Genomic DNA, 20,418 nt, shown 5'->3' with positions numbered 1-20,418 from the left:
GGCCTGTAGCGACAGGACCAGGGGGAATGGCTTTAAACTGAAAGAGGGAAGATTTAGATTAGATATAAGGAAGAAATTCTTCACTGTGAGGGTGGTGAGGCACCGGGACAGGTTGCCCAGAGAAGTCGTGGATGCCCCCTCCCTGGAAGTGTTGAAGGCCAGGTTGGACGGGGCTCTGAGCAACCCGGTCTAGTGGAAGGTGTCCCTGCCCACGGCAGGGGGGTTGGAAGTAGATGATCTTTGAGGCGCCTTCCAACCCAACCCATTCTACGGTTCTATGATTCTCTGAGGCATTAGCTGGGGACAAGGAGGAGCAGCCAAGCTGTGGCAATGAGCAAAGCAGGCATTTTGCCCGCTCGCGCGTCAGGGCGAGGCGAGGGCAGGCTCCTGCGCCCGCACGCCGCGGCGGGCCGAAGGCAGACCCCGCCCTAGCGTCCGAGGGGAACAGTCCGAGGAGCTGAGCCCCGCGCCCGAGGGCACAGGCGGGCGCCTCGGCTCGCACCGCGCGGACGGGGCAGCCGCCGAGGCTCGGGCACCGCCGCGGCGGGCGGGCGCGCATACGCCGGCGGCTCGGCGTGCGGCTCCCGCGGGCGGCGCTGCCGAGCCGCCGCTCCGCCCCGGGGCCCGGATGGAGCCGGCGACGCCGGCGCGCAAGCACCGCCCACCGCGGCCCGGCCATGGCACCGCCTGCAGCCCGGCTGGCGCGGCTCTCTCGCACCGTCTCCTTCAGCGCCTGCCACCGGCTGCACAGGTGAGCGGCCTCGGCACGGCACGGCCCGCCGCCCCGGGACGCGGGCACACCCGCGGGGCGGCCGCGCCAGCCCGGCTCCCCCGCGCCGCCTGGACCTGGGAGCCGTGCTCGGAGGAGGGGCACAAAGGCCTCGCAGAGCTGCGGGCGTTTGCGTTAGCGCGTTGCGAGTGACCGCTCGGGAGCCGGGCGCACGGAGGCGGGGGCCCGGCTCGGCCGGGCCTGCGTGCCTGCTGTCGAGCGCTCCCCGGTTCTCTTTGTTTCAGTCCATTTTCTGCAGCCTGTAGTAGCCAATCCTGATTCGGGACGTCACCGCCTAACTGGGTTGAATGAGAACTGAAGTTTTGTTTTTAAATGGGACGAATTATGCTTGCAGTTTGTAAGCAACTCACCGTGCACCTAATCTGTCGCCTTTTTCTCGAAACTTACATATTCCTAAAGAGTGCCTTGACCTGAAATATTCCTCGGAATAGGCACTTGAATTTCTTCAAAAGAAACCTTCAGAGAGGGAAGTAGTCCTTTATACTTCTTGGAGAAACTCCTTAAGCTTTGTTAGTTAATAAATAATAATATGCATAGTTTGCTCCAAGCGCTTCCTCCTAGGAGCCCAAGTGATTTTGCCATATTCATATGTGAAGAGCTGTTAGTATTTATACAGCAGTGGTATTAGGCAGTTGTTATAAAACCTGCATATATAAATACAAAACCACAGCAAAAAAACCCCGTTGTCAACAACATCTTTTTATGGGCCAAATACTCCTCCGGTTCTGTTTGTGCCTCCTGAGTAGGAAAAGCTAGTGGGTTAAATTTGGGACCGTGAATAGATGGAAGAGCTAGAAAGCAATCACAGTGGAAGTGAAGCCATGAACATCTGTAGTGGATCCTGAAATGCCATGTCTGTATTTCTCACAGTAAATCACTGAGTGATGAAGAAAACCTGAAGCTGTTTGGGAAATGCAACAATCCAAATGGCCATGGGCACAACTATAAAGGTAAGGCGTTGACTTCCATGCTTACACATGTAGTCCTGGACAGAGGCTGCTCTCGGGCAGGCTGGTTTGAATGCAGAATAACTCATGGGAGAGCTGGGCCAGTCATGTGTCTCAGCAGTCTGGTATGGCTTTTAGTGGCTGGTTTTGGGGTTTTTTTAGAATTGGAAGGAATCCTCAGCAGCGGGGGGGTTGAACCATGGCATAGATTTGCAAGCTATTAACTTAAATAGATTATAAATATTTATCTCAAAATGTCACTTCATGAATCAAATCTAATTGTTTATAATCTGCAAAATCATTGTGTTTTGAATGAAGATTTTTCTAAGCAAAAGACATGCAGCTTAAACAGCCCGTAAACTTTATTTGAATGTTGTTTTCACAAGTTCTTCTCCTATCATCTATACTCTATGCACATAGAATCAGATCTCTGCAGTTATTAGGCTGGCTCCCTGTTTAGCACTGTGTATTGTAGGTACCCTGAAACCTCTGCTACAGAGCTACTAGCTTTATCAGGGAAGACAGATTGACAGATTGTTGGACTGAAGATCTGTCCCTCATTTTAAAGCTGATTTACAGGCACAACGGTTCTTGCTTTCTCATGTAAGAAAGGTGTTTGCACTGTAAAAAAAATGGCTGGAAAGCTAGGGAGATGCCTCTAAAACTGTTCCTTGCTGGGGGGGGAGGACTAGAGAGAGTGAGAAAAAGAGCATGAAGGGGCTTTTCCACCCCAGAGGAGAATCACAACCAGGCTCAAATCACTGTCTGTCTATTTTTGTGAGATCCCCAGTGAGCTGTGGTTCTGTTCTCAGCTCCTGGGGTTAGTGGGAAGGAATGCTGAGCTTATAAGGTTGATGTTTCCAAGTGTTTGTCTCTTTTGTTGAAAGGACTTCTGGGTTGAAATGACACTTTGCAGTAATTCTAGTTCTTAGAGAGTTGGCAGCCACTTCATCCCTTACTTTCCTTCTCTGGTATTCCCTGATGTCAGAAGACTTATAAGCCGAGCCCACATCTTACGATCTCAGGGGTCTGGTGATTGTATGGGCACCTAGGGTGTCTGCATTGTCCAGAAGACTTTGCTGATCAAGAGACTCTGATCTTGAGTGTGCAGGGCACAGGCTGTCATAGGGAGTAGGTACTTGAGAAGTCATCTAGTCTTATCTCTGCCTGCAAGGGGCACTTCAGGGATAGTGGTGTGTCTTTGGGCATCAGACCTTGGAGAATGACTTCTTCAATGAGCTGGGTGACTCTGAGTCATTATTCTTTATGGAGTGGATACTCATTTTATGAAAACAGTCCCACTTTTAAGTGCTGGGAAGCCTGCACCAGTCCTTGTGGATTAGCGATGAATGGGTTGTCTGCCCCAATCAGTAGTGTACTTTGTTGTTAGGTTCATGGTGTCATCGTGACCTGGTATTTTCTTTTTTTCAGTTATAGTCACTGTGCGTGGAGAGGTAAGTGTGATCAACATTTTTTTTCCATTCCTTAGGGTGGCAGGATAGACGGGTCCCCGTCTTCCACAGTACTGAAGTTCTAGCTCAATTGCTAGGTTTCCCAGGGTGTTTATGGAAACTGTACACATCACTATAGAAGAAGGTTTTTCGTAATCATTGTCCTATTCACCTTGCCTCTAACAAGGATTTGCAGGTGACTGTATTTAATCCAAGGTTTGTAGTCATCCTCTGGGCACATAACTTAGTCTGCCAGAGCTTCCCTGCAGAATGTATAGGCTCTGGTCAGATCTGTGGGGCACCTTTGGATGAATACTGAGCCCCAGGGAGGCTTAGCACTTCCAGTAACTGATTCTCTCAGCTGTTTTATCAAGGTATTTTGCTGCAAATATAAAAGGAAATTCTGCTTTTGCAGTTGTTTTTCTCCCTTCATTCTGTCATTGTTCTGTGTATTCTGCAAAGTGAGTTGTTTAGATAGCACTTTGGTTTTGATGTTTTTCAAACAACTTTTTGAAGATTTCCAGTTCATAGGAAAGGAGGTTTCTATTCCGATCTGAAACTAAAATTTTAAAGCCTCTTCCTTCTACATTCCCCAAATATGCTGTGAACTACACAATCTGATTTTGTTCCTGGAGCTGTGCCTTCTCCGGATGGGAGGACGCCCTGAGCTCAGGCTGGTCTCTGTTTTGTCCCTGGTTGTTCAACCCAGCAGTTTAATGCCTGTTTTCCTGCTTCTGGTCGTGCTAGATGGTTGCTTGAAGACCGAGTGTTTCAGTGACATTTTCCTCCCCGGTGTCAGCTTTTATGAGTGGAATTACTAGAGTTGTTTGTATGCTGTATCTCTAGCCTTTGGGAACATCACAGGAGTAGAGTTGGAACTCAAGTGTGTGAAGGTGGAAAGATATTTTTCTTGTGGCTCAGATGTCCTGAGTGCACAGATATTCACAGTCTGATTTGTACAGGCTCACGGCAGCCTTAGTAATAAGGATGTGTAGCTAGGCTACTAATCTCCCTTTTGTTTTCCCTGCAGATTGACCCAGTCTCAGGAATGGTTATAAACCTGACAGACCTGAAAGAATATATGCAGGTAATAGCACTATTTTCCTACACGTCCCCTGGGAGAATTGGTTAGAGCTTAGCAATTTGTCTAGTACCAGGGTGGAGACGTGGTGAGTTGATGATGGTAGGAAATAAAGAAGAAATTAAGGAATGATTTAAGACTAAAATGCTTTAGCACTGTGATGTGAGGTAGTACTGTGTCTCCAACTAGGAAGTTAACAGGTGGATGTAGGGGTCTCCTTTTTTTACATACTGTTGCCTTGCTCAGTATGCATGGTAATTTGAACCCAACTCCACTGACCAACTGGAACAAGATTGTCACTGTTCTCTTTCTGCAGGAGGCAATCATGGAACCGCTTGACCACAAAAACCTTGATAAGGATGTGCCATACTTTGCTGAGGTTGTGAGGTGGGTGATGGGCATTGGTTGCAGGGTCAAGAAACAGTCTTCAAGGCTTAGTCCTACATCTGAAAGAGCAGCCTTGGTACCTGTGTAACACACCTGTGACACACACACTTGTGCATGTCAGGTGCTGGGTGCCCTGCCTGCCTTTCAGCCCTGCTGCCATGCAGCCTACCTCACTGTGCCGGGCCGGGTGCAGGCCTGCTGGGGCAGCTGCCGTCCCACATACGCAGGAAGGCACCACTTGCTCGCACCTGAGGAGCCCTTTGCAGACTGGCACTTGTCACATGAGCCTGCTCTTTGGACAGCTTGGGGAGACAGATACGACCTGTTAATTAGACCTCGTTTCATCCATGTTTGCTGGCAATGGTTCAAGCCCCACTTACATTCAGGGTGTCATCATGTGAAAGCTGCCCGCGTGGTTCCCTGTGGGCTTTAGCATCCCCCCGGCCCATTCTGGGTACAGCCTCAAATATCATTGCTGTCAGTTCTGAATCTGCTCGTGTTTCGCTCTTAGCACCACAGAGAACGTTGCAGTATTCATCTGGGAAAACCTCAAGAAGCTCCTGCCCGTGGGAACTCTTTATAAAGTCAAAGTGTACGAAACAGACCAGAACATTGTCGTTTATAAAGGAGAAGAAACAATCTCTGAGAAGTGAAATGAGCTTAAGCTCAATTGGTCCGAAACTCTGCTGCATAATGAGATTGGTGGATTACTTCAACCCTGCTGACTGTATTTCCTACACCTAGACATTGGTTATGTATTACATAAGGACAAATACAGATGTTTCACAAGAATTCTTGCAGCGATCTAGTAATTCGGATTCTCGGAATTTGTTGATTTGTCTGCTTTTTCTCAAGACATTCCTGCTTTGCAAACCCAAACCACCAAGCTGATGTGAAATTTACAGTTGTGCCATGTTAAATAAAGCAGCTTTCTAGAGAGGAGGCAGCCTGGCAAAATGTATGTCCTGTCCAGTCACAAAAGGCTTTGATTTTTCTCTGATTAAACATTGGATTCATTTATGATTTTTAATAACCTGGGCTTTGGTGTTGTTTTGGTTCTTGATCAAATAGAGAAACATTCTTGAGAATGAGAACTACATGATTCTCTCTTTTCTGTTTTTTTTCCTGCGCTACGGGCTCATTTCTTCTTGTGGCTAGCAGGTCTTTCTCTGTATAAGGAACTGGTACAGTGAGCAATATAGTTGTTTACAAAGCAATTCAAACTGCAGAGCTAAAGAGAACAGTATGTTGTTGAGAATCAGCATGAGAAGCTGAGGAAACTGCAAAGTTGGAACATCACAGCCCCAGTGGTGTCAGAGTGCCCTGATGCATGGGTGAAAGTGGAAGTAGGCGAGAATAAACCCTTAAATACTGGTTATGCAGCTGGTGTCCCAGAGTTGCCAGTCTTGCAAAGTTTTGAAGCTGAGAAAATGCTTTTCATCTTTGAAAATTCTGGCTGATTTTGTCTCGTTGCAGTGCAAGTACTCACTTTGTAGATACCCTGTGGTGCTATGTCAGCTCAGGGCAAGTAGACATAATCCTCACCTTGCTGAGGAGTCATTCCTGCTACAGGAGACTTTCCATTCTGCATCTGATCATGGACAGCTGAAATAGTAGGGGAGGACCCATGATACCTTGAGTCCATATCCACTGAAGCCCCCTGAAAGCTTGTTGGCACAAGCAGCCAGATCAAGCATGTTTTTATGAGTTCTGTAGGAACAGGATCAAACTCTCTTTCGTATTTATGGAGAAAGCAGCTTGTGTTCCTGCTGCGATGATCAACAGTTACTTGGTATTTTCATCATCAGAATCTCATGTTGCGAAGGCCTTGTAGACAAAAGAAGCACTTGGTATGCATCAGTCGTCAGGGCTGCAGGTTCCTGCTGTCACTTGCAGATTAGGAGATGCAACACTGTTCAGCATAGGTTGTTACAAAAGGATGAGGCTGTGAGATGAGTTTAAATGAACACTAACCAAATTATTCTGAAAATTCCTGAAATTGTAGGCATACTGTGAAAGCTAAGTGCTGGAAGACGAATGCATGTAAAACCAGTTAGGGAACAGTTATTGTATAATTCCTGTGGTTAAGAGCCATAAGATCAACCTGTCTGTCCAGAGGGAAAAGTGATAGTACTGTGCGTGATTCTCTTTATCGCATGATCAACGTCCTGAAGAGTAATTAGGTATGGCCATGAAGAATAACTTAATGCATATAACTTAAAAAGTGATATCCAGGGTAATAATTCCCTTGCTTTACAAGGAAATTATGCATCTGAATAATGGTAGCAAACAGCACCATTTAGAAAGTTTTAATGAAGCTTGCCTAATAGTTAACCTTGGCCGCACTCTACTACAGGCTGAGGGTGAAGCATCCTTCTGTAGCTACCAGTTCTGCTAAAAAGTAGTTTTTACAGTTCCAAAAAATGCTTTGGCTGCTTTCTTTTAAACTGTGACTGCTTTATATGAGGACAATTCTGTGCTGTCTCCTGCCTTGATCCACCTTTGCTCAAACTTTCTGGATGAACTTCTAAAAGGCAATAGTAAGAAAAGGCTGGAGATGAGGGATATTCCAACCTTCCCTCTTTGGTGGAGCAAAACCTTTGCCATGGAAGCTCCAACATTTGGTTTGGGTTTTTTTTCCCCTCTTAAAGATAGTGTTTTGGTGAATAATTGGCTGAAGGTTCATTCCAGTGTCACACAAGTAGAGAGTGCTCAGTGCATCAGATGAAGGGAACATGCTGTTGACACACTGTTGCCCCTTCTCCCCCCTTTTTTTCCCCCAGATGTGGAAGCAGTCAGCTTTTTTCAGTGTGGGCTCTGGCCAAGGAGGTTTTGCAGCTTATCTGAATGCTCCTGCTGGTCTGTAGTTCACTAGTGTGATAAGTCATTCCGGTTTGCTAAAATGATGTAAATCACACTGGATGATAGCTGCTGCTGATGATTCACAAAGGATTTGATGTCTTCAGTGAGTCATGGAGACTTAAAACATATCATGTGGTGTCTTTATCAGAAGAATAATTTAGCTGTTGACATTGTTGACAAAAAGCAAGCAAACAAGTGGTTACATCTATATAGCACAGCCCATTGCTATTATTAGCATGAGGTCAGGTACTAGGCCAGAAAAAAATAGCCCAAATTCCTGGTCCTGCAGTGCAACATAGCCCTGACGAAGTCCCACAATAGCTTGGACATTTATATTTATTGCTGTGTTGCATGTTGGAGATGTATTTATGTCTTTTATTCTGATCTCTCCAGTTTAAATGGCAGCAGATCTGGGGAGATGGAGATAAATTGGTTGACTGAGTAGTGGCTTGGGTGAAGGGAGTTGGCAATATCAGAGCTGGAATTGTAATTGCCTATGTCCCAGAAAATCACAGTGTATTCTGTCCCTTCTCCTGCTTAGAGGGGTCTTGATCTTTGCAGGTGCGTGTGAGCTCCATGTAGGGAAGTCTCTGTAGGAATCAGCCTCCAAATTCACAGGTTAGGGAGGGAGGGTTATATAAGGAGAGAATTAACTCATGTAATTAAACATTAAGCATCTCTGTGCTGTAACTTAGTTACTGAGTGATGAAATTGTTTGAAGGAGAACTGTTCAGGTGATGGTGGGGTCCAAGACAGCAATTAAAGGGTCAAAGCTGATCCCAGGAGAGCTACTGTAGGAGCCAAGACTTCCAGCTTTAGTGCACATAAATGTAAATAGCAGTATAATGACACCGAGACCAGAAAAGTGCTGTGTTGTGTTTAGTAGGGACTGAGGGTGAAGACCCAGTTCTTCCTTCCTGTCACATGGAAAGATAAATCATCAGGTTATATAGAAGAGGACTAGTGCCAGGACAGGGACTGAGTAAGTGGGGAGCCTGTGCAAGAAGCTGGCCACGTCAGTTGCTTGTGCTGCACTTATGCTCACATTGTGCTTCAGCTAATGTGACCATTTGGTTCTGCCAACTAGAAGCAAAGCAAAGTTTGAGGCTGCCCAGTTTCAAAGGAAAGCTGTTTAGCTCTTCTTTTTTATTAATTGTTTCTAGGGAACATTTTCCCATTCTGCCTCACTGCAAGGAGAAAAAGTTTTATTCTCTTTTCTGTGCTTGAAACACAGTGACCACAGGAGGACTGTGGGTTCAGCCTCAGTTTTTGCAGTGTGGGGAGTGGGAATTGATCGTTTTCCCATGATGTCTGAAATTATGAAACAGCACAGAGCAAAAGGGACACCATTACAAAAGGATCAGCAAAGCAAAAAGCAGCGGCTAGAACTGAGCCAAGTTCTGCCACTGTCTTACGTGCCACTCCCTAGGCTGTTATTTATAGTTCATTGTAGCCCCAACAATATTGTTGTTGGGGGCTGAGTCAACAGTCACAGACCACTGTCTAGTCACCTGGCGTTGGGTCCAAGGATAGGTGTAGGCAAATTCGCCACTGCATACTTCTCTCTCCTTGAAACAGAGCTGAGCACAGCTACTGCAGATTGCGCCTGTCTTGGTTTGCCTATGAGTTGCCAAACTGGCGAGTGCCAACCAACTCGGGCTGATGGGTAGCATCAGCTCTGAACAGCTGCAGAAACCAAAATGGTCTAGAGAAGATGGCTGGAGTGAAGACAGGGCTATCCAATATCATGCCTTCCTTTTGGGAGAGCATACCTCTGAAGAGAGGAGGCCCAGAGGGCAGACCAGGGCACCCGCTGCCTCTACGTAGGGCTGGGCACGGGCAGCCAGTCCCTGTCCCGGCAGCTGCCCTGGCAGCTGCAAAGCTCTGAGAAAATGGGACAGTGCTGAAGAAAGGATCAGATGCCCAAACCAGTTGGAGAAATTAGGTAATGCAGTGGTTGTATTTAGTATTTCCAAATAAACTGCACCTCTCAGTTTATTATTTTCCTTCCTGGCTGAGAGGGTGCAGAGGTTCAGGAAGAGATCAGCAGGATCTCCAGCTTGTCCTGGCGAGGGTCTCCTCCCCAGGTGGAGTGTTAGTGGGCGCACTTACTTTCTCTGTGCTTGCACTGGAGGTTTTAAACTGGCTGAGGCATATGAATCCTAAACCCATAATTTCCCCTCCCAGTCTCAATTCTGCTTCCAACAGTTTTGGTGAATATACTGTGGGGGACTGTGCCAGACTGTCACTGAGGCACGTATGGCCCCCCCCCCCCCCAAACACATGCTGTGAGTGCAGGTCCCAGACTGCACAGCCAGAAGCAGACCTCTCGTTTGTGGCTGTTTAACGTCCCTTAAAGCAAAAAGGAAGCTTGAAAAGGTTTTAAGTTCAACATTATAACCTGAAAAACCTTTAGCTAGCTCTAGCACTCTAGTGGCTTTGCCTTGTCTCCTGATTATTGGAGAGATGAGATATTCTTCATCTGGAGGTACACTGAGTCCATCTTTCCCCTCTCCCAAAACACCAGAGCACAAATGAAGCCCTTGCTCGGTGTGTCATTCATTCACCCTGCTGTTTGAACTGCCCAGCTGAAGTTTATTTACCTTTGCTGAGTCACAGTCTTGAACTTGGTGGATTTATCAGTGAAGATGATATATGGCCTGTGGAAGGAGGGAAGAGAGAGGTTATAAAGGGGGCATTAAGAGCAGATGAAGAGACAGGAACTGTGAAGTCATCGTGAGCTCACTTATATTGTTCTCCAGCCATATTGCACTTTTTTTTTTTTTTTTAACATCTGAAACACTGTTTCTTCATTATGCTTTGGCTGCTTTACTGCCCTTCGCTGGACCGATAGGAATCTCTTGTAGCAGGGTGGCAATTTACTGTGACCATCTGCTCCTTGTAGTTGGAATCACTATTGTCATGAACTATTGCATTCTTCCTTCCCGCAGATAAGGCCAATCAGGCTGATGGCTATGGTTTCCTTTGACAAATATTTCCCACTGATGCAACTTCATTAGTGTTAATGGAAACAAGAGGGGTGTTCAATCCATTAATTTCCATAGAACTAATCTACATCCCTACTAACGTGAGCAAGTCTTTAAACTACAAGACCGTCCGTGGGGTGACCTCTAGATACGACTTTGCAGAAAATATTTCCTTGGTATTTTCAAGAGCAAATCTGGAGAAGACTCAAGAGGTTTGTTTCAACACCTGCTCTAGAGGTGGGCTCTTGATTCTGGGTGTTGCCAAGAGCTTACACAGACAAGTACTGTCCCAACTGAATACTTAAAGGTGGAGTATAGCCTTACCTTATTTCCATGGAAGATATGTTACTGTCTGGAGGTGTCCAATGCGCTGCTTTCTGAGTGGCATTTAATATTGCTGTGTCAATACAACTGTCTACCACCTTCCATTCTCCCATGGAGACATTTTGTGGGGATAAAGCTTGCAGTAAATACTCGGTCACATTCTTGCTGTCAGTGAGGTTTCTGTTGTCACTTATTGTAACTGGAAACAGAGCAAGTTAGACAAAGTAAGTTGTCTGTTCTGTAAGACAGCCATCTCCGGACTCCATGCCTTCAGCATTTTCAGCCAAGGAAGTATTTGCTCGCACAGTGCTCTCTATGTGACGCGAGTGCACCAGAAACCTGCAAAGAGAAGGTGATGTACTATAGCCCTCCCCCAACCACAGGAAGAAGAGCCCCCTTATCTGCCCCCTCACCAGTTAGGGAATAGACTAGGAGGAACTCCTCAGTCACCAGATTCAGCCCCTGCTATTGTGGGTACCATATCTGTAAGCCAAACCAGAGCTCCTTGCGAGTAAATCTCTTCTGGATCCCATGCAAATGGCAGGGGTGGAAAAGCTAAAGGGGACAAGCTTTTGGGCAGTCAGTTCCTCCCTTCAGCCCATAGCTGAGTGTGCCAGACCCCACCCTTTCTTCCCCATGTCTCTGCTCCGGCTTGCTGTTCACAGCTGTGACTAGTTGCACAGCGTGGCTGTGTATCATGCTTTTGTTGCAAGCAGAAGTTGGACAATAAGCAAATGAGGCAAGAGGATCTGCTTGCCAGGAACAAGTGACTCCCCAGCTGTGTCTCTCAGCCCACATTGCTGTGCATGCTGTACTGCCGTGGCCCTCTTGGCCCTTAGCACCCTTCAGGTCAGGACTGTTTCAAATGAAAGCTGCCAAGACTGTCAGAAGTTACAGGAGCTGGTGTGAGACAGTAGCTAGCATCAAACTTGAATTCTGTGCTCAAAAAATGAATTAACAGCAGTGAACAAAACACCCCTCTTAAAAAAACAACCAACTGCAGTGGATGCACCTTGGGTGAGATCTGAAGGAATCTGTGCCAATTTACACCAGCAGACTACCTTCCCCCTTGCAGGAAGGGATCAGGATGTCTCTCCTCCACTATTTTCTCAGCATTTAGCTTTTGCTGAACCTCAAGGCAATGGGAGATTTGTTGTCATGTCTGGGAAACAGGGTCAGGCTGCCATTTACTCTGCAGCTACATTCTTTATAGTATTAAAAGCCATTTGCTATGGTTGATGCTGAATATCTGTCAGCATCAAAGTATCCTCTTCACCTTTGCCATTACCACTGAGAAGGGCAAATTCTCAGGAAGAAGGAAAGGGAACAAAACCACAAAAGAACTTCCCCCCAAATTCTGTGTTTTCAGGAGCATTCAAGTCCTCCTATGCAAGTTTTAGGCAAAACGATTAAGGGAGAAAAAAAACACGCTAAGGAAGGAAAGAGAATTTGGGACTGACCCTGTAGACATGAACGTGAAATAGGAACAAAGAGGTAACAACTAGTGCCGTTTACCTATCTCCTGCCTGAAATTAAAAAAAAAAAAAGTGTTAGACCTCACATGTTTTAAACACATCTAACAGCACCACAAGACTCAATAAACCAGCTGAGTTAGGGACAGAGGAGACACATTTCTGTGCAGTGTGAAAACTGAGATCTAGATGGAGGTGGCTTATCTAGGTAGGTTGTGTTTGCCTTGTATGCCTCAGGTGTCACAATTGCAGTGAAATTGCTTGCAGTTGCATTCAGGAGCAAATGACATCTTTCCATCTGTGTATTATGCTGGGATGATTAGTGTCCCAGTGAAGGGGAGTTGCACCAAGAAGAGGAAAATTGCCATGATCCACTTTGATGTCTCTGCTTCATGCAGCTACACCTGGGAACTGAGAAAGCCTCACACTTCCCAGCCTATTTATACTCCATTTTTGATGAGGTAAATGCAAATATTTCCTCCTCCAGCTCACATGTACACACCCCCGATGGGAGGTTTCACTCATGCTTTAGAGATTACTTCCTCTACCTGTTTAGCCTCTGAGTGAACTGATAAAAGGGTGACCAGCTGAGAGGGATTAAAATGGACAGTGTGCATGTTACTTAGGAACGCATGGGCTGGAAATCAAGTCTCTGCATGCCTACATCCTTTGAGCTGCCTTTGCATGGTGAACACTGTGTGGTGTGCTTGCATGCTCATAGTCCCTGTAACCTCTTGTAGAAGCCCACATTCTGGAAATGCAGAGGAGCATCTGCAGTCCTGTTTCCAGCCCTGATCCAGGCTTTTCTTAAAGGCCAAACAATTCAAGAAAGTGTGGAAAACCCAGCAGGGGTACATCCTTGTAGAGATGTTCAAATACTCCTGCTTGGAGAACGCTGGGTAGTGAAGGGCCAAGAGCCTGTGAAAGGATGGTCTCTCTGACCCTAGACCATAACCTCCTCTCACAGCACTTCACTGATGAACACAGCAAGAAAACTTGTGCTGTTCTCTGCTTCTTTGCAACAGGTGGTTTCTGCTTCCCAGAACCGGCAGGGACAGCCATTTGGAGCAGGGCCCTTCGCCTTGTTTTTGTGGGGAGGCTCCACTCTGCTCTGCGTGTTCCTGTCGATGCCATGCAGGGGGAGGTGGAGGCAGACAGGAGCAGCAAGGAGACCTCAGGCTACAGTACTCCCCACCACCACTCGTGCTGAGGGAGCAAGTATGAGCACAGAAGACTCAAGACTCCGCATTGCATTTCTCTGTATTCCCCAGGGGAGTGACCCAGGGAGTAACTCAGAAGCTGCAGCCCCCATGGCTCATGTCTTCCAGGGGCTTCCTGAAGGCCTGAGATGGTGATCTGGCTTCTAGGAGTTGGAAGGGAGGTGTCTCAGCAGCTCCCTTGATGTGTACAACCAGACTTCTGGGTCTGCTGGTCCCGGGGGGGTGTCCACACAGCTCTTTGAGCTTCTCAAAAGGCTTCATCTCTACAGACCAGGAGCTCCTGGAAGCCTGATGCTATCTCATTCAAACAGTGGGGTCTCATGGTGCTGAGCATCACTGGGCATGGGAATGGAGGCACTGCAGCTTGGCTCAGCTCAGAGCCTTCTGTACTGACTGGCACAGAGGGTGTCTGGTCCCTGCTCCCTTTCCCTGCAGCAAATCCGCTCCTTTTTGTCTTCCTCAGAGTTAAATGAATCTTCCTTTTTGTGGGTGGATGACTGGAGTCCCCAGGCAAACAGCAGTGCTTTGAATTCAAGGCTCTGCTTCAGGAATGGAGGTGAAACCCTTCAGCATATTGGCTGAGAGTTAATGGTCTGGGGAAGACCAGAAGCCAGGAAAGCGAAACCTTCTCCTCCCACATGCAACCCGGTAGGAGGAGGTGGCAAGTGAAGGGGTGTCTTTTTGGCAAAACTGCAGCAGTCTTGCAGAGAATAAACAATTGCATGCGACCACCTGCTTTGGATCATGGAAATGTGAGTCACAGCTAAACTGGATCAGGTTGTCTCTCTGGCACTGTGGTTACAGCAAGCAAAACCGTTAGGGTCAAGCAGAGGCTAAGCTAGGGCCAGGGCAGGGTGCTGAGGAAAGAAAGGAACAGAGGCAGCAAACAGAGAGTCCTGTATATTCCCTGTATGGGACAGTCTGGTCTGTGCTGCAATTACCCTGTACAACAGGGCAGCACAGCCTTGGCCCCAGCACAACACTCCCTCCCGCAACTTGGGCATCCTCTCCACCTGGCTGCTGGCCCTGCATGGCAGAAGGGGACTCTGCCCAGCTCAGGGCAAGGAGAGGTGTGTTTGCTCTGAGCTCCTCTACATGGGTTTATTGGACTATTTGCTCTGGGCGAAGGACTCAAGGCAGTTGAGATGTACTGGCCTGTTTTGCAAACAGTTTTGTAAATGTGGGGTGTTTTTTACTGCTTGGACTGCTGAGCTGGCTTTAAAAGATTCCTTGTTCTGCTCGTGGTGTGGGGTGACTTACCACTGCTGGGATGGCCTCTGCACCCCTGGTCTGTCCAGGGGCTTTGGAGCCACCAGTGTCACAGCAGTTCTCTGCAGATTCCAGGAAGCAGATGGAGGGCCCTGCCACACATCTCCTGCCTCCATACAGGAGAGGAGAGAGAAACAGAGGGGGTTGGAGCAGGGCAGGCAGGGCCTTGTGGCTTGCTGGAGTTGCAGATTGGATGAGGAATGCACTTTGCATCAGGAGGGAGCTGGGATGCTGCCAGTCCTCCCACGTGCCCCAGGTTTGCTGCGGGGAAACACCTCAGCCCTGGTCCTCTGTCAGCTAGGCTCTCAGGGTGTCCCTGGCATGGGATTTCCCACAGACAAGCAGCAGAAGGAACCTTCGGTTTTAAGGCACTTAAATGGATCTGTTAGCCCTGAGGGGCCTTTGTCCAGGCTTGAATGAGAAAAGGTGGATTGTTCTCTGCATTTGCCTCTGAGGGATAAGGTCCTAAAAGTCTCCTTGTTATCTACATCAGAAGGGCTGTCGGCTGCAGGGAGAGGGAGGGCAGGTTTGCTCTGGCAGTTTGCAAGGGAGAAATCTGGTTTGAAGGACAAATACTTTGCAAAAGGGCACTTCCTTAAAGTGAGCAGTTTAACATGGGAATTGTCCTGCTTGGCCTCCGTTGCTTCTTTGTACTTCCTCATGTAAACTTCTAGCCATTTGTCCCCTCCTCCAGTGGGTTTTACGGTACAGCTTCCCGTCATGTTGACCTTCTGCCAGCCTGGCCACCTCCTCAGCCAGCTCCCCCTGCTCCTGCCCTGAACCCACAAGATGCTTCCTTTGAGAGGCTGGGAGGTGATGCAGGGTGGGATTGCCTGGGGAGACAGGGAAAGGTGGGCAGACCTTAGTATGTCTTGACCTATGAGACAAAACATGCATGGTTAAATCACGTTGTCCTGGACCGCAGGGCCTGTTGCTGAAGGGTATGGGTAGCACTTGCGTAAACGGAGCCTGGTCATTCTGGAGCAACAGGCTTGTCACGTCCTTATGCAAATGACCACTGTTTGCTCATGTGAACCTGCCTAAGGCAGAAAGGTGAGACAGCCCAGGTGCAGGAGCTCTCCTGGCAGGCATGCAGAGGTCACTGCAAATCTCTTGTTTTACACTGTGGACAGCCCAAGAAGTTTGGTCCCCAAATGATCCTTGATCACAAGAGATAGGAGGAATAGCAGCCAGGAATTTGCTCTCCCTGGGACTTGAAGGTCTACAGAACAGTGACTGAGTTTACTTGCCTCCTCCACCTCCTCTCTCCCCAAAGTGGAGACGAGGTCTCTGCTGTCACCTGCAAGCCCCCTCTGGACCATTATAATTCCTGTCCTCTTTTTATGTTTGCTGAGCCTTTCTGGAAAGAGAGCCTTGTTGGCTGTCCCAGTGCCACTACTGCAGTCCTTCCTGTTTCAGCATTTGGATGGTTTCCTGGGGTTTCCACTACAGTCCCTTCTGTCCCCAAACCTGTCCATGGAAAAGGGAGAGAAATCTGTCCAGAGCAGTGCAGGTGTTTCAGTGCCATCTCTAGCAGGTCTGGTGTGAGGACAGACATCAGCACTGGGGTGCAAGTACTTGTGACACCTTCTTGAGGAACGGAGTTTGCTTAGGTGGGATCCGAGCCCTGCACATCCAAACAGAGCATAGCAGGAGCTCATCTGGCATCCTCTCTCCATGTCACATATTTCTTTTGCCTTTGGAAGGAAGCATGTTTGTACAGAAGCGTTATCATGCAATGCAGAGGGTACACCCCTGTTTGCAGGGGTGATGTCTTCTGCCTTGGTGCTGCAGGCACAGGCAGCTGTCAGAGGCTCCTGCGCTGCAGGGGGGCGCTCCAGGGGAAAGCAGGTAGCCCCAGGGGTAGGGATTTGGGACAGGAGGGAGCAATAGCCTTTGGGAAAAGCAGCTAATGGGAAAAGGGTGCCAGATGGAGACAGGCTGCCCAGGAGATGGCAGCAGCTTTCCACCAGCTGTGACTGGGCTTGCTGTCCTGGTTCTGGTGTGTGCTGGCACAGGGTCAAGAAGAGGGGCAGGGAAAAACCTGCCCTCCCTCTGCCTGCCCCACTGCAGAGGGGCTCAGCAACCACCCCAGCTAGGCCTAGCACACCTGGGAATGTGGGCCACCCTGTCCTGTGGGAAAGCAGGTGGGTGCTGTCCCTAGAAACTATCTTCCTTTCCTTGGTGGCTGTGTGGGAACCTACACAATTTGTTAAGTCAAATGCTAACCCCAATGGTGAGTCTCTGATGCAGCTCAGTGAGAGGAGGTGTGGAGAAACCCTGCCAGCCCGCAGGTTTCCTCCCACACACTGGCTGCTCACTCTCTGTCCTGTGGCAGGGGGAGTTGGGGTGCTGGCAGAGGGAGTGGGGAGCAGGGCAAGCTGCAGGGAGCCTGGGTGCCAGGTTGCACCATGACTCTGATCCAGCCCCACTGCCTCCTGCCTCCTGGAAAGCCATTTTCATCTGTGGCCTGATTTACATTTTACATACACCCTGTCATGCAGTGGCCGGAGCGGGCAGCATCAGGCTGGAGGAGGCAGGGATTCTGACAAGCCCAGCCATGACTGCACACAAACAACCCGCGGGAGGGAGCAAAGGAGAAAGAGAGGCTGTCTCTTCAGCCAGCTCTGCTTCTCGTGCACTCTCGTCCTCACGTGGGCAGTCCACAGCCCTCATGTCATCCATAACCACATTTCCAACAATGGCCAAATGCCTGGGGTGCTGAGTGGGGTGCAGGGTGTAGTTGGGAAGGGGGATTTCTATTTCTTACTCATTACAGATTCTGAATGGTGCTATGATTGGGTGAGGGGCTGAAAGGGTTAAGAGGGCTGTGGCTGAACTTCACAGGTGTGAGTGCTGCTGAGAGTAGAAGTGGGGCTGTGGCAGAGCTGTGCTGTTCTTACCCCTGTGGCAGTGGGAGAGCTAGAAGTACTGTTTCCTGTGTTGTTACGGAAAAGGTATGAGGAAAATCTGGTCTGAAGGAAGAGGGAGGAAGCAAGAGGGGCTTTAAATGAGAGGATGTGGCTGTGGTGGTCTGGGGACTGCAGTCTTAGGCTGGAATTTGCCTGTCTTGCTCCCCCACTCCTGCCATAACCAGCTTTGCTTTTAAGGGCTGGCGAGGAGAGTATCTCTGCTAGTCACTGTGGTCCCTTCCTGCTTCCCAGGGGTGCATCCCCAAGTTTATTAACTTCTCTGGTGCTCAGACTTCAGATGGAGGGAGCAAAGAAGGATATGCACAAGGAGACAGGATGATGTGGGAAGCTGTGTTCATCTGGCATTTTTCTGTTGAAAGAAGCTGTTTCTGGAGGTGGTAAGGAAGTGTCAGAATGTGCTGGAGATGGCTCAGGCTACAGTGGCCAGTTGTGGAGATGTTATAGGTCCCAGGATTTGGCAGGACCGAAGATTGGTCCAAGGGCTTGCAGTCTCTGCCTGGGAGGCTGCTTTGAGTCTTGGACTTAGCAGCACGGTTGCACTGATGGCTTTAACTAGACAGCAGTGACCTCTTGTGAGAGCTGTGAGGATTACAAGCCACTCTGGCAGCTTTCTAGGCTTACTCTTTCCAGCCTGGGAGATGGTGGCTGGATGGAGAGCCTTCCTCCAGTGGCTGGTGCTCCTTGGCTGCCAGCTGGCAAAGGCTTTGCCAGGCTGGACAGCAGGCTGCAGCCTGTGGAAACGCCACAGTTGCTAGCACGGGGAGATGGGGAGGACCGCAGGAGTCTGGGGGCAGTGTCTGGACCCGAGGAAGCTCTGCTGCAGAGAGCATTGCTCAACCTTGTGTTTTTGGGTGTAAAACACATCCTGAGGTCCTGATTCCCTGCTTGGGAGGGGGGCAAGTTAAATAGCTCCAGTAAAAAACACTGATCGTGCTTGTATCCCCTTGTATCTGCCTTTAGGAAGAGCTGTGTGAGCAAGCACAAGTCCCTGACTTAGTTGTGCTCTGCCTTCCCTTCTAACAGCGAGCATTCAGGGCAGGAATTGTCCTCCCAAACAGGAGCCTTAACTCTGAGCCCATTCACAGCTCCAGATTTGCCCTCTGTGGACACAGACATTTTGAGAACCTGTGAGGTTTTTCTGCCTTGTTACCTTTCCTGGCAGCACTTGATAGGGCAGATGGGACATATCAAAAGCTGATATCTGAGACAGGAGACAGCACCTGGAAGAATGCCTGATGCTACTGATACGGCTGCCAAACTGAAGGTGGGCAATGAGCAATTTTCCTGGCTTCAGATCAACTCCAGCCGGTATGTGGGGTCCTGGATAAGGTATCTGCAACTTCATCCCAGGAAGGTGGTTTCCAGCTCTCTGGTGAGTCTATATTTACTTACCACTGCTGCCTCCTATTATACGTTTGTCCTTCTGAACTTTATCAACAGGAAGGTGACTTACAATGAGTCTGGAAGGGAGAGGGGATGTGTCCAATCAGTGGTATGTGTTTAATCATCACTTTCTAATGGTATTTGGGCATTTCCTATTTAATCAGTAATTAGTGTGCCTGGCAATTAGTTCTGCAGGATTCTTGGTGCCCTGAGTACTGCAGAGTGGATTCTGAGCAGACCTTTCTTACTTTTGGGAAATTCTGAGGAGTAACAAATTGCTGTAATGAATTGCGAAATATACCAATTTATTTCCTTGTTCCCTCTGACAAGTATGAATCCTTATTTTTTAAATCAGGACATGTGCATTTCAATTTTTGGTAGGCAAGATGTAAAGGGCCAGGCACTGCAAAGGAAGGAAGGAAAAGAGAAAGCTCTTGCATTAAGAAAAGCTGCTATGAGTGGATTTTGTCTTGCATCTCTCAGCCATGACACTGCCACATCCTTGAGGCACTTCAGAATGAGATCTTTCCCCTGTTTTCCCACCCTAAGCCCCTGTAAGTAATGCAATGTGTGGCCTGTGCCTGGCTGCATGAGGTTGGCCACCTGAGCCATGCTCTGACCTTGCAAGTGCTGAGGCTGGTGTGTTCCTGGGTAGTGACTAATGAGCAATCTGATCTGCAGTTTTAGCTGCTAGGAGCCTTTAATAGTAAGTAAGTAGGTTAACAGGCACTGAGGAAAGGGCTTGTGGAAGAGAGGGCTGTGTAATGTCTACTGAGAAAAGTGCACATGTGCAAAAAAGCGCACTGCAGAACTTGGCTGTTTTATTCATGCTTTGATAAAATGCTTCCCTCTGTCTCAGAGCACCTTGACCTGAGTCATTTGTGTTTGTGGCTGGCAACTTTGCACTGATTGGGGGAGAAGAAAAAATAGAGGAGGAGAAATATTAAAAATGCTTCACTTGAGTTGGAGATTCAGCACTGTCTTGGCTTACTGCCGGCTTCAAACACAGCAGCAGAACCTCTTGTGTTTAGCCCCAAAGGAGTCCCTAATTAGTGGAGAAACTGCAAAGCTCTGAACATGTTTGGGAATGCTTTAGTGCAGTGGCCCCCTGAGGTTCATTAAACAAATGAATTCAAAGCAGTCAAATAGCTAGGATCTTCAAAGTGACAAGGACCTCAGTTCAGAGAAGGCAGCACAGCCGTGAAAGCAAGCTGGCATTGCAAATAAGATGTTTTCTAAAATGGGTGGAATAAAGGCACCCAGATCTCTGCAGCATGCCAGGGGCTCTTGGACTCCCAGGCTTACCATGCTG

The 20,418-nt window shown here is 48.3% G+C and overlaps 1 protein-coding gene and 1 long non-coding RNA gene across 2 annotated transcripts; one reads left to right on the top strand and one right to left on the bottom strand.

Moving 5' to 3' along the window:
- Positions 1–654: 654 nt before the first annotated feature.
- Positions 655–5,753, top strand: PTS (6-pyruvoyltetrahydropterin synthase). The gene is made up of 6 exons (XM_076358360.1): positions 655–751; positions 1,661–1,740; positions 3,169–3,191; positions 4,219–4,275; positions 4,586–4,656; positions 5,168–5,753. Exons 1-6 carry the CDS (start codon positions 678–680, stop codon positions 5,307–5,309), a joined length of 447 nt encoding a protein of 148 aa, XP_076214475.1. The 5' UTR covers positions 655–677; the 3' UTR covers positions 5,310–5,753.
- Positions 2,082–11,021, bottom strand: LOC143170257 (uncharacterized). The gene is made up of 3 exons (XR_012997024.1): positions 10,830–11,021; positions 10,122–10,178; positions 2,082–8,435 (listed from the first exon to the last, which is right to left on the bottom strand). It is a non-coding gene; the product is annotated as an uncharacterized LOC143170257 (long non-coding RNA).
- Between the last annotated feature and the right edge of the window lie 9,397 nt (positions 11,022–20,418).

This window comes from Aptenodytes patagonicus, chromosome 23 (assembly GCF_965638725.1).
Source record: "Aptenodytes patagonicus chromosome 23, bAptPat1.pri.cur, whole genome shotgun sequence".
Lineage (NCBI taxonomy): Eukaryota > Metazoa > Chordata > Aves > Sphenisciformes > Spheniscidae > Aptenodytes > Aptenodytes patagonicus.
Note: the sequence above shows the minus strand (reverse complement) of the source record. Positions and strands in the feature narration are given on the sequence as shown.

What these genes read in the sequence shown, in the direction of transcription:
- PTS (XM_076358360.1), top strand. Translation starts at nt 678, where the DNA reads ATGGCACCGCCTGCAGCCCGGCTGGCGCGGCTCTCTCGCACCGTCTCC. An exon ending in CCATGGGCACAACTATAAAG is followed by an intron (nt 1,741 to 3,168) that starts GTAAGGCGTTGA and finishes TCTTTTTTTCAG; the next exon opens with TTATAGTCACTGTGCGTGGA. An exon ending in TAGTCACTGTGCGTGGAGAG is followed by an intron (nt 3,192 to 4,218) that starts GTAAGTGTGATC and finishes TTTTCCCTGCAG; the next exon opens with ATTGACCCAGTCTCAGGAAT.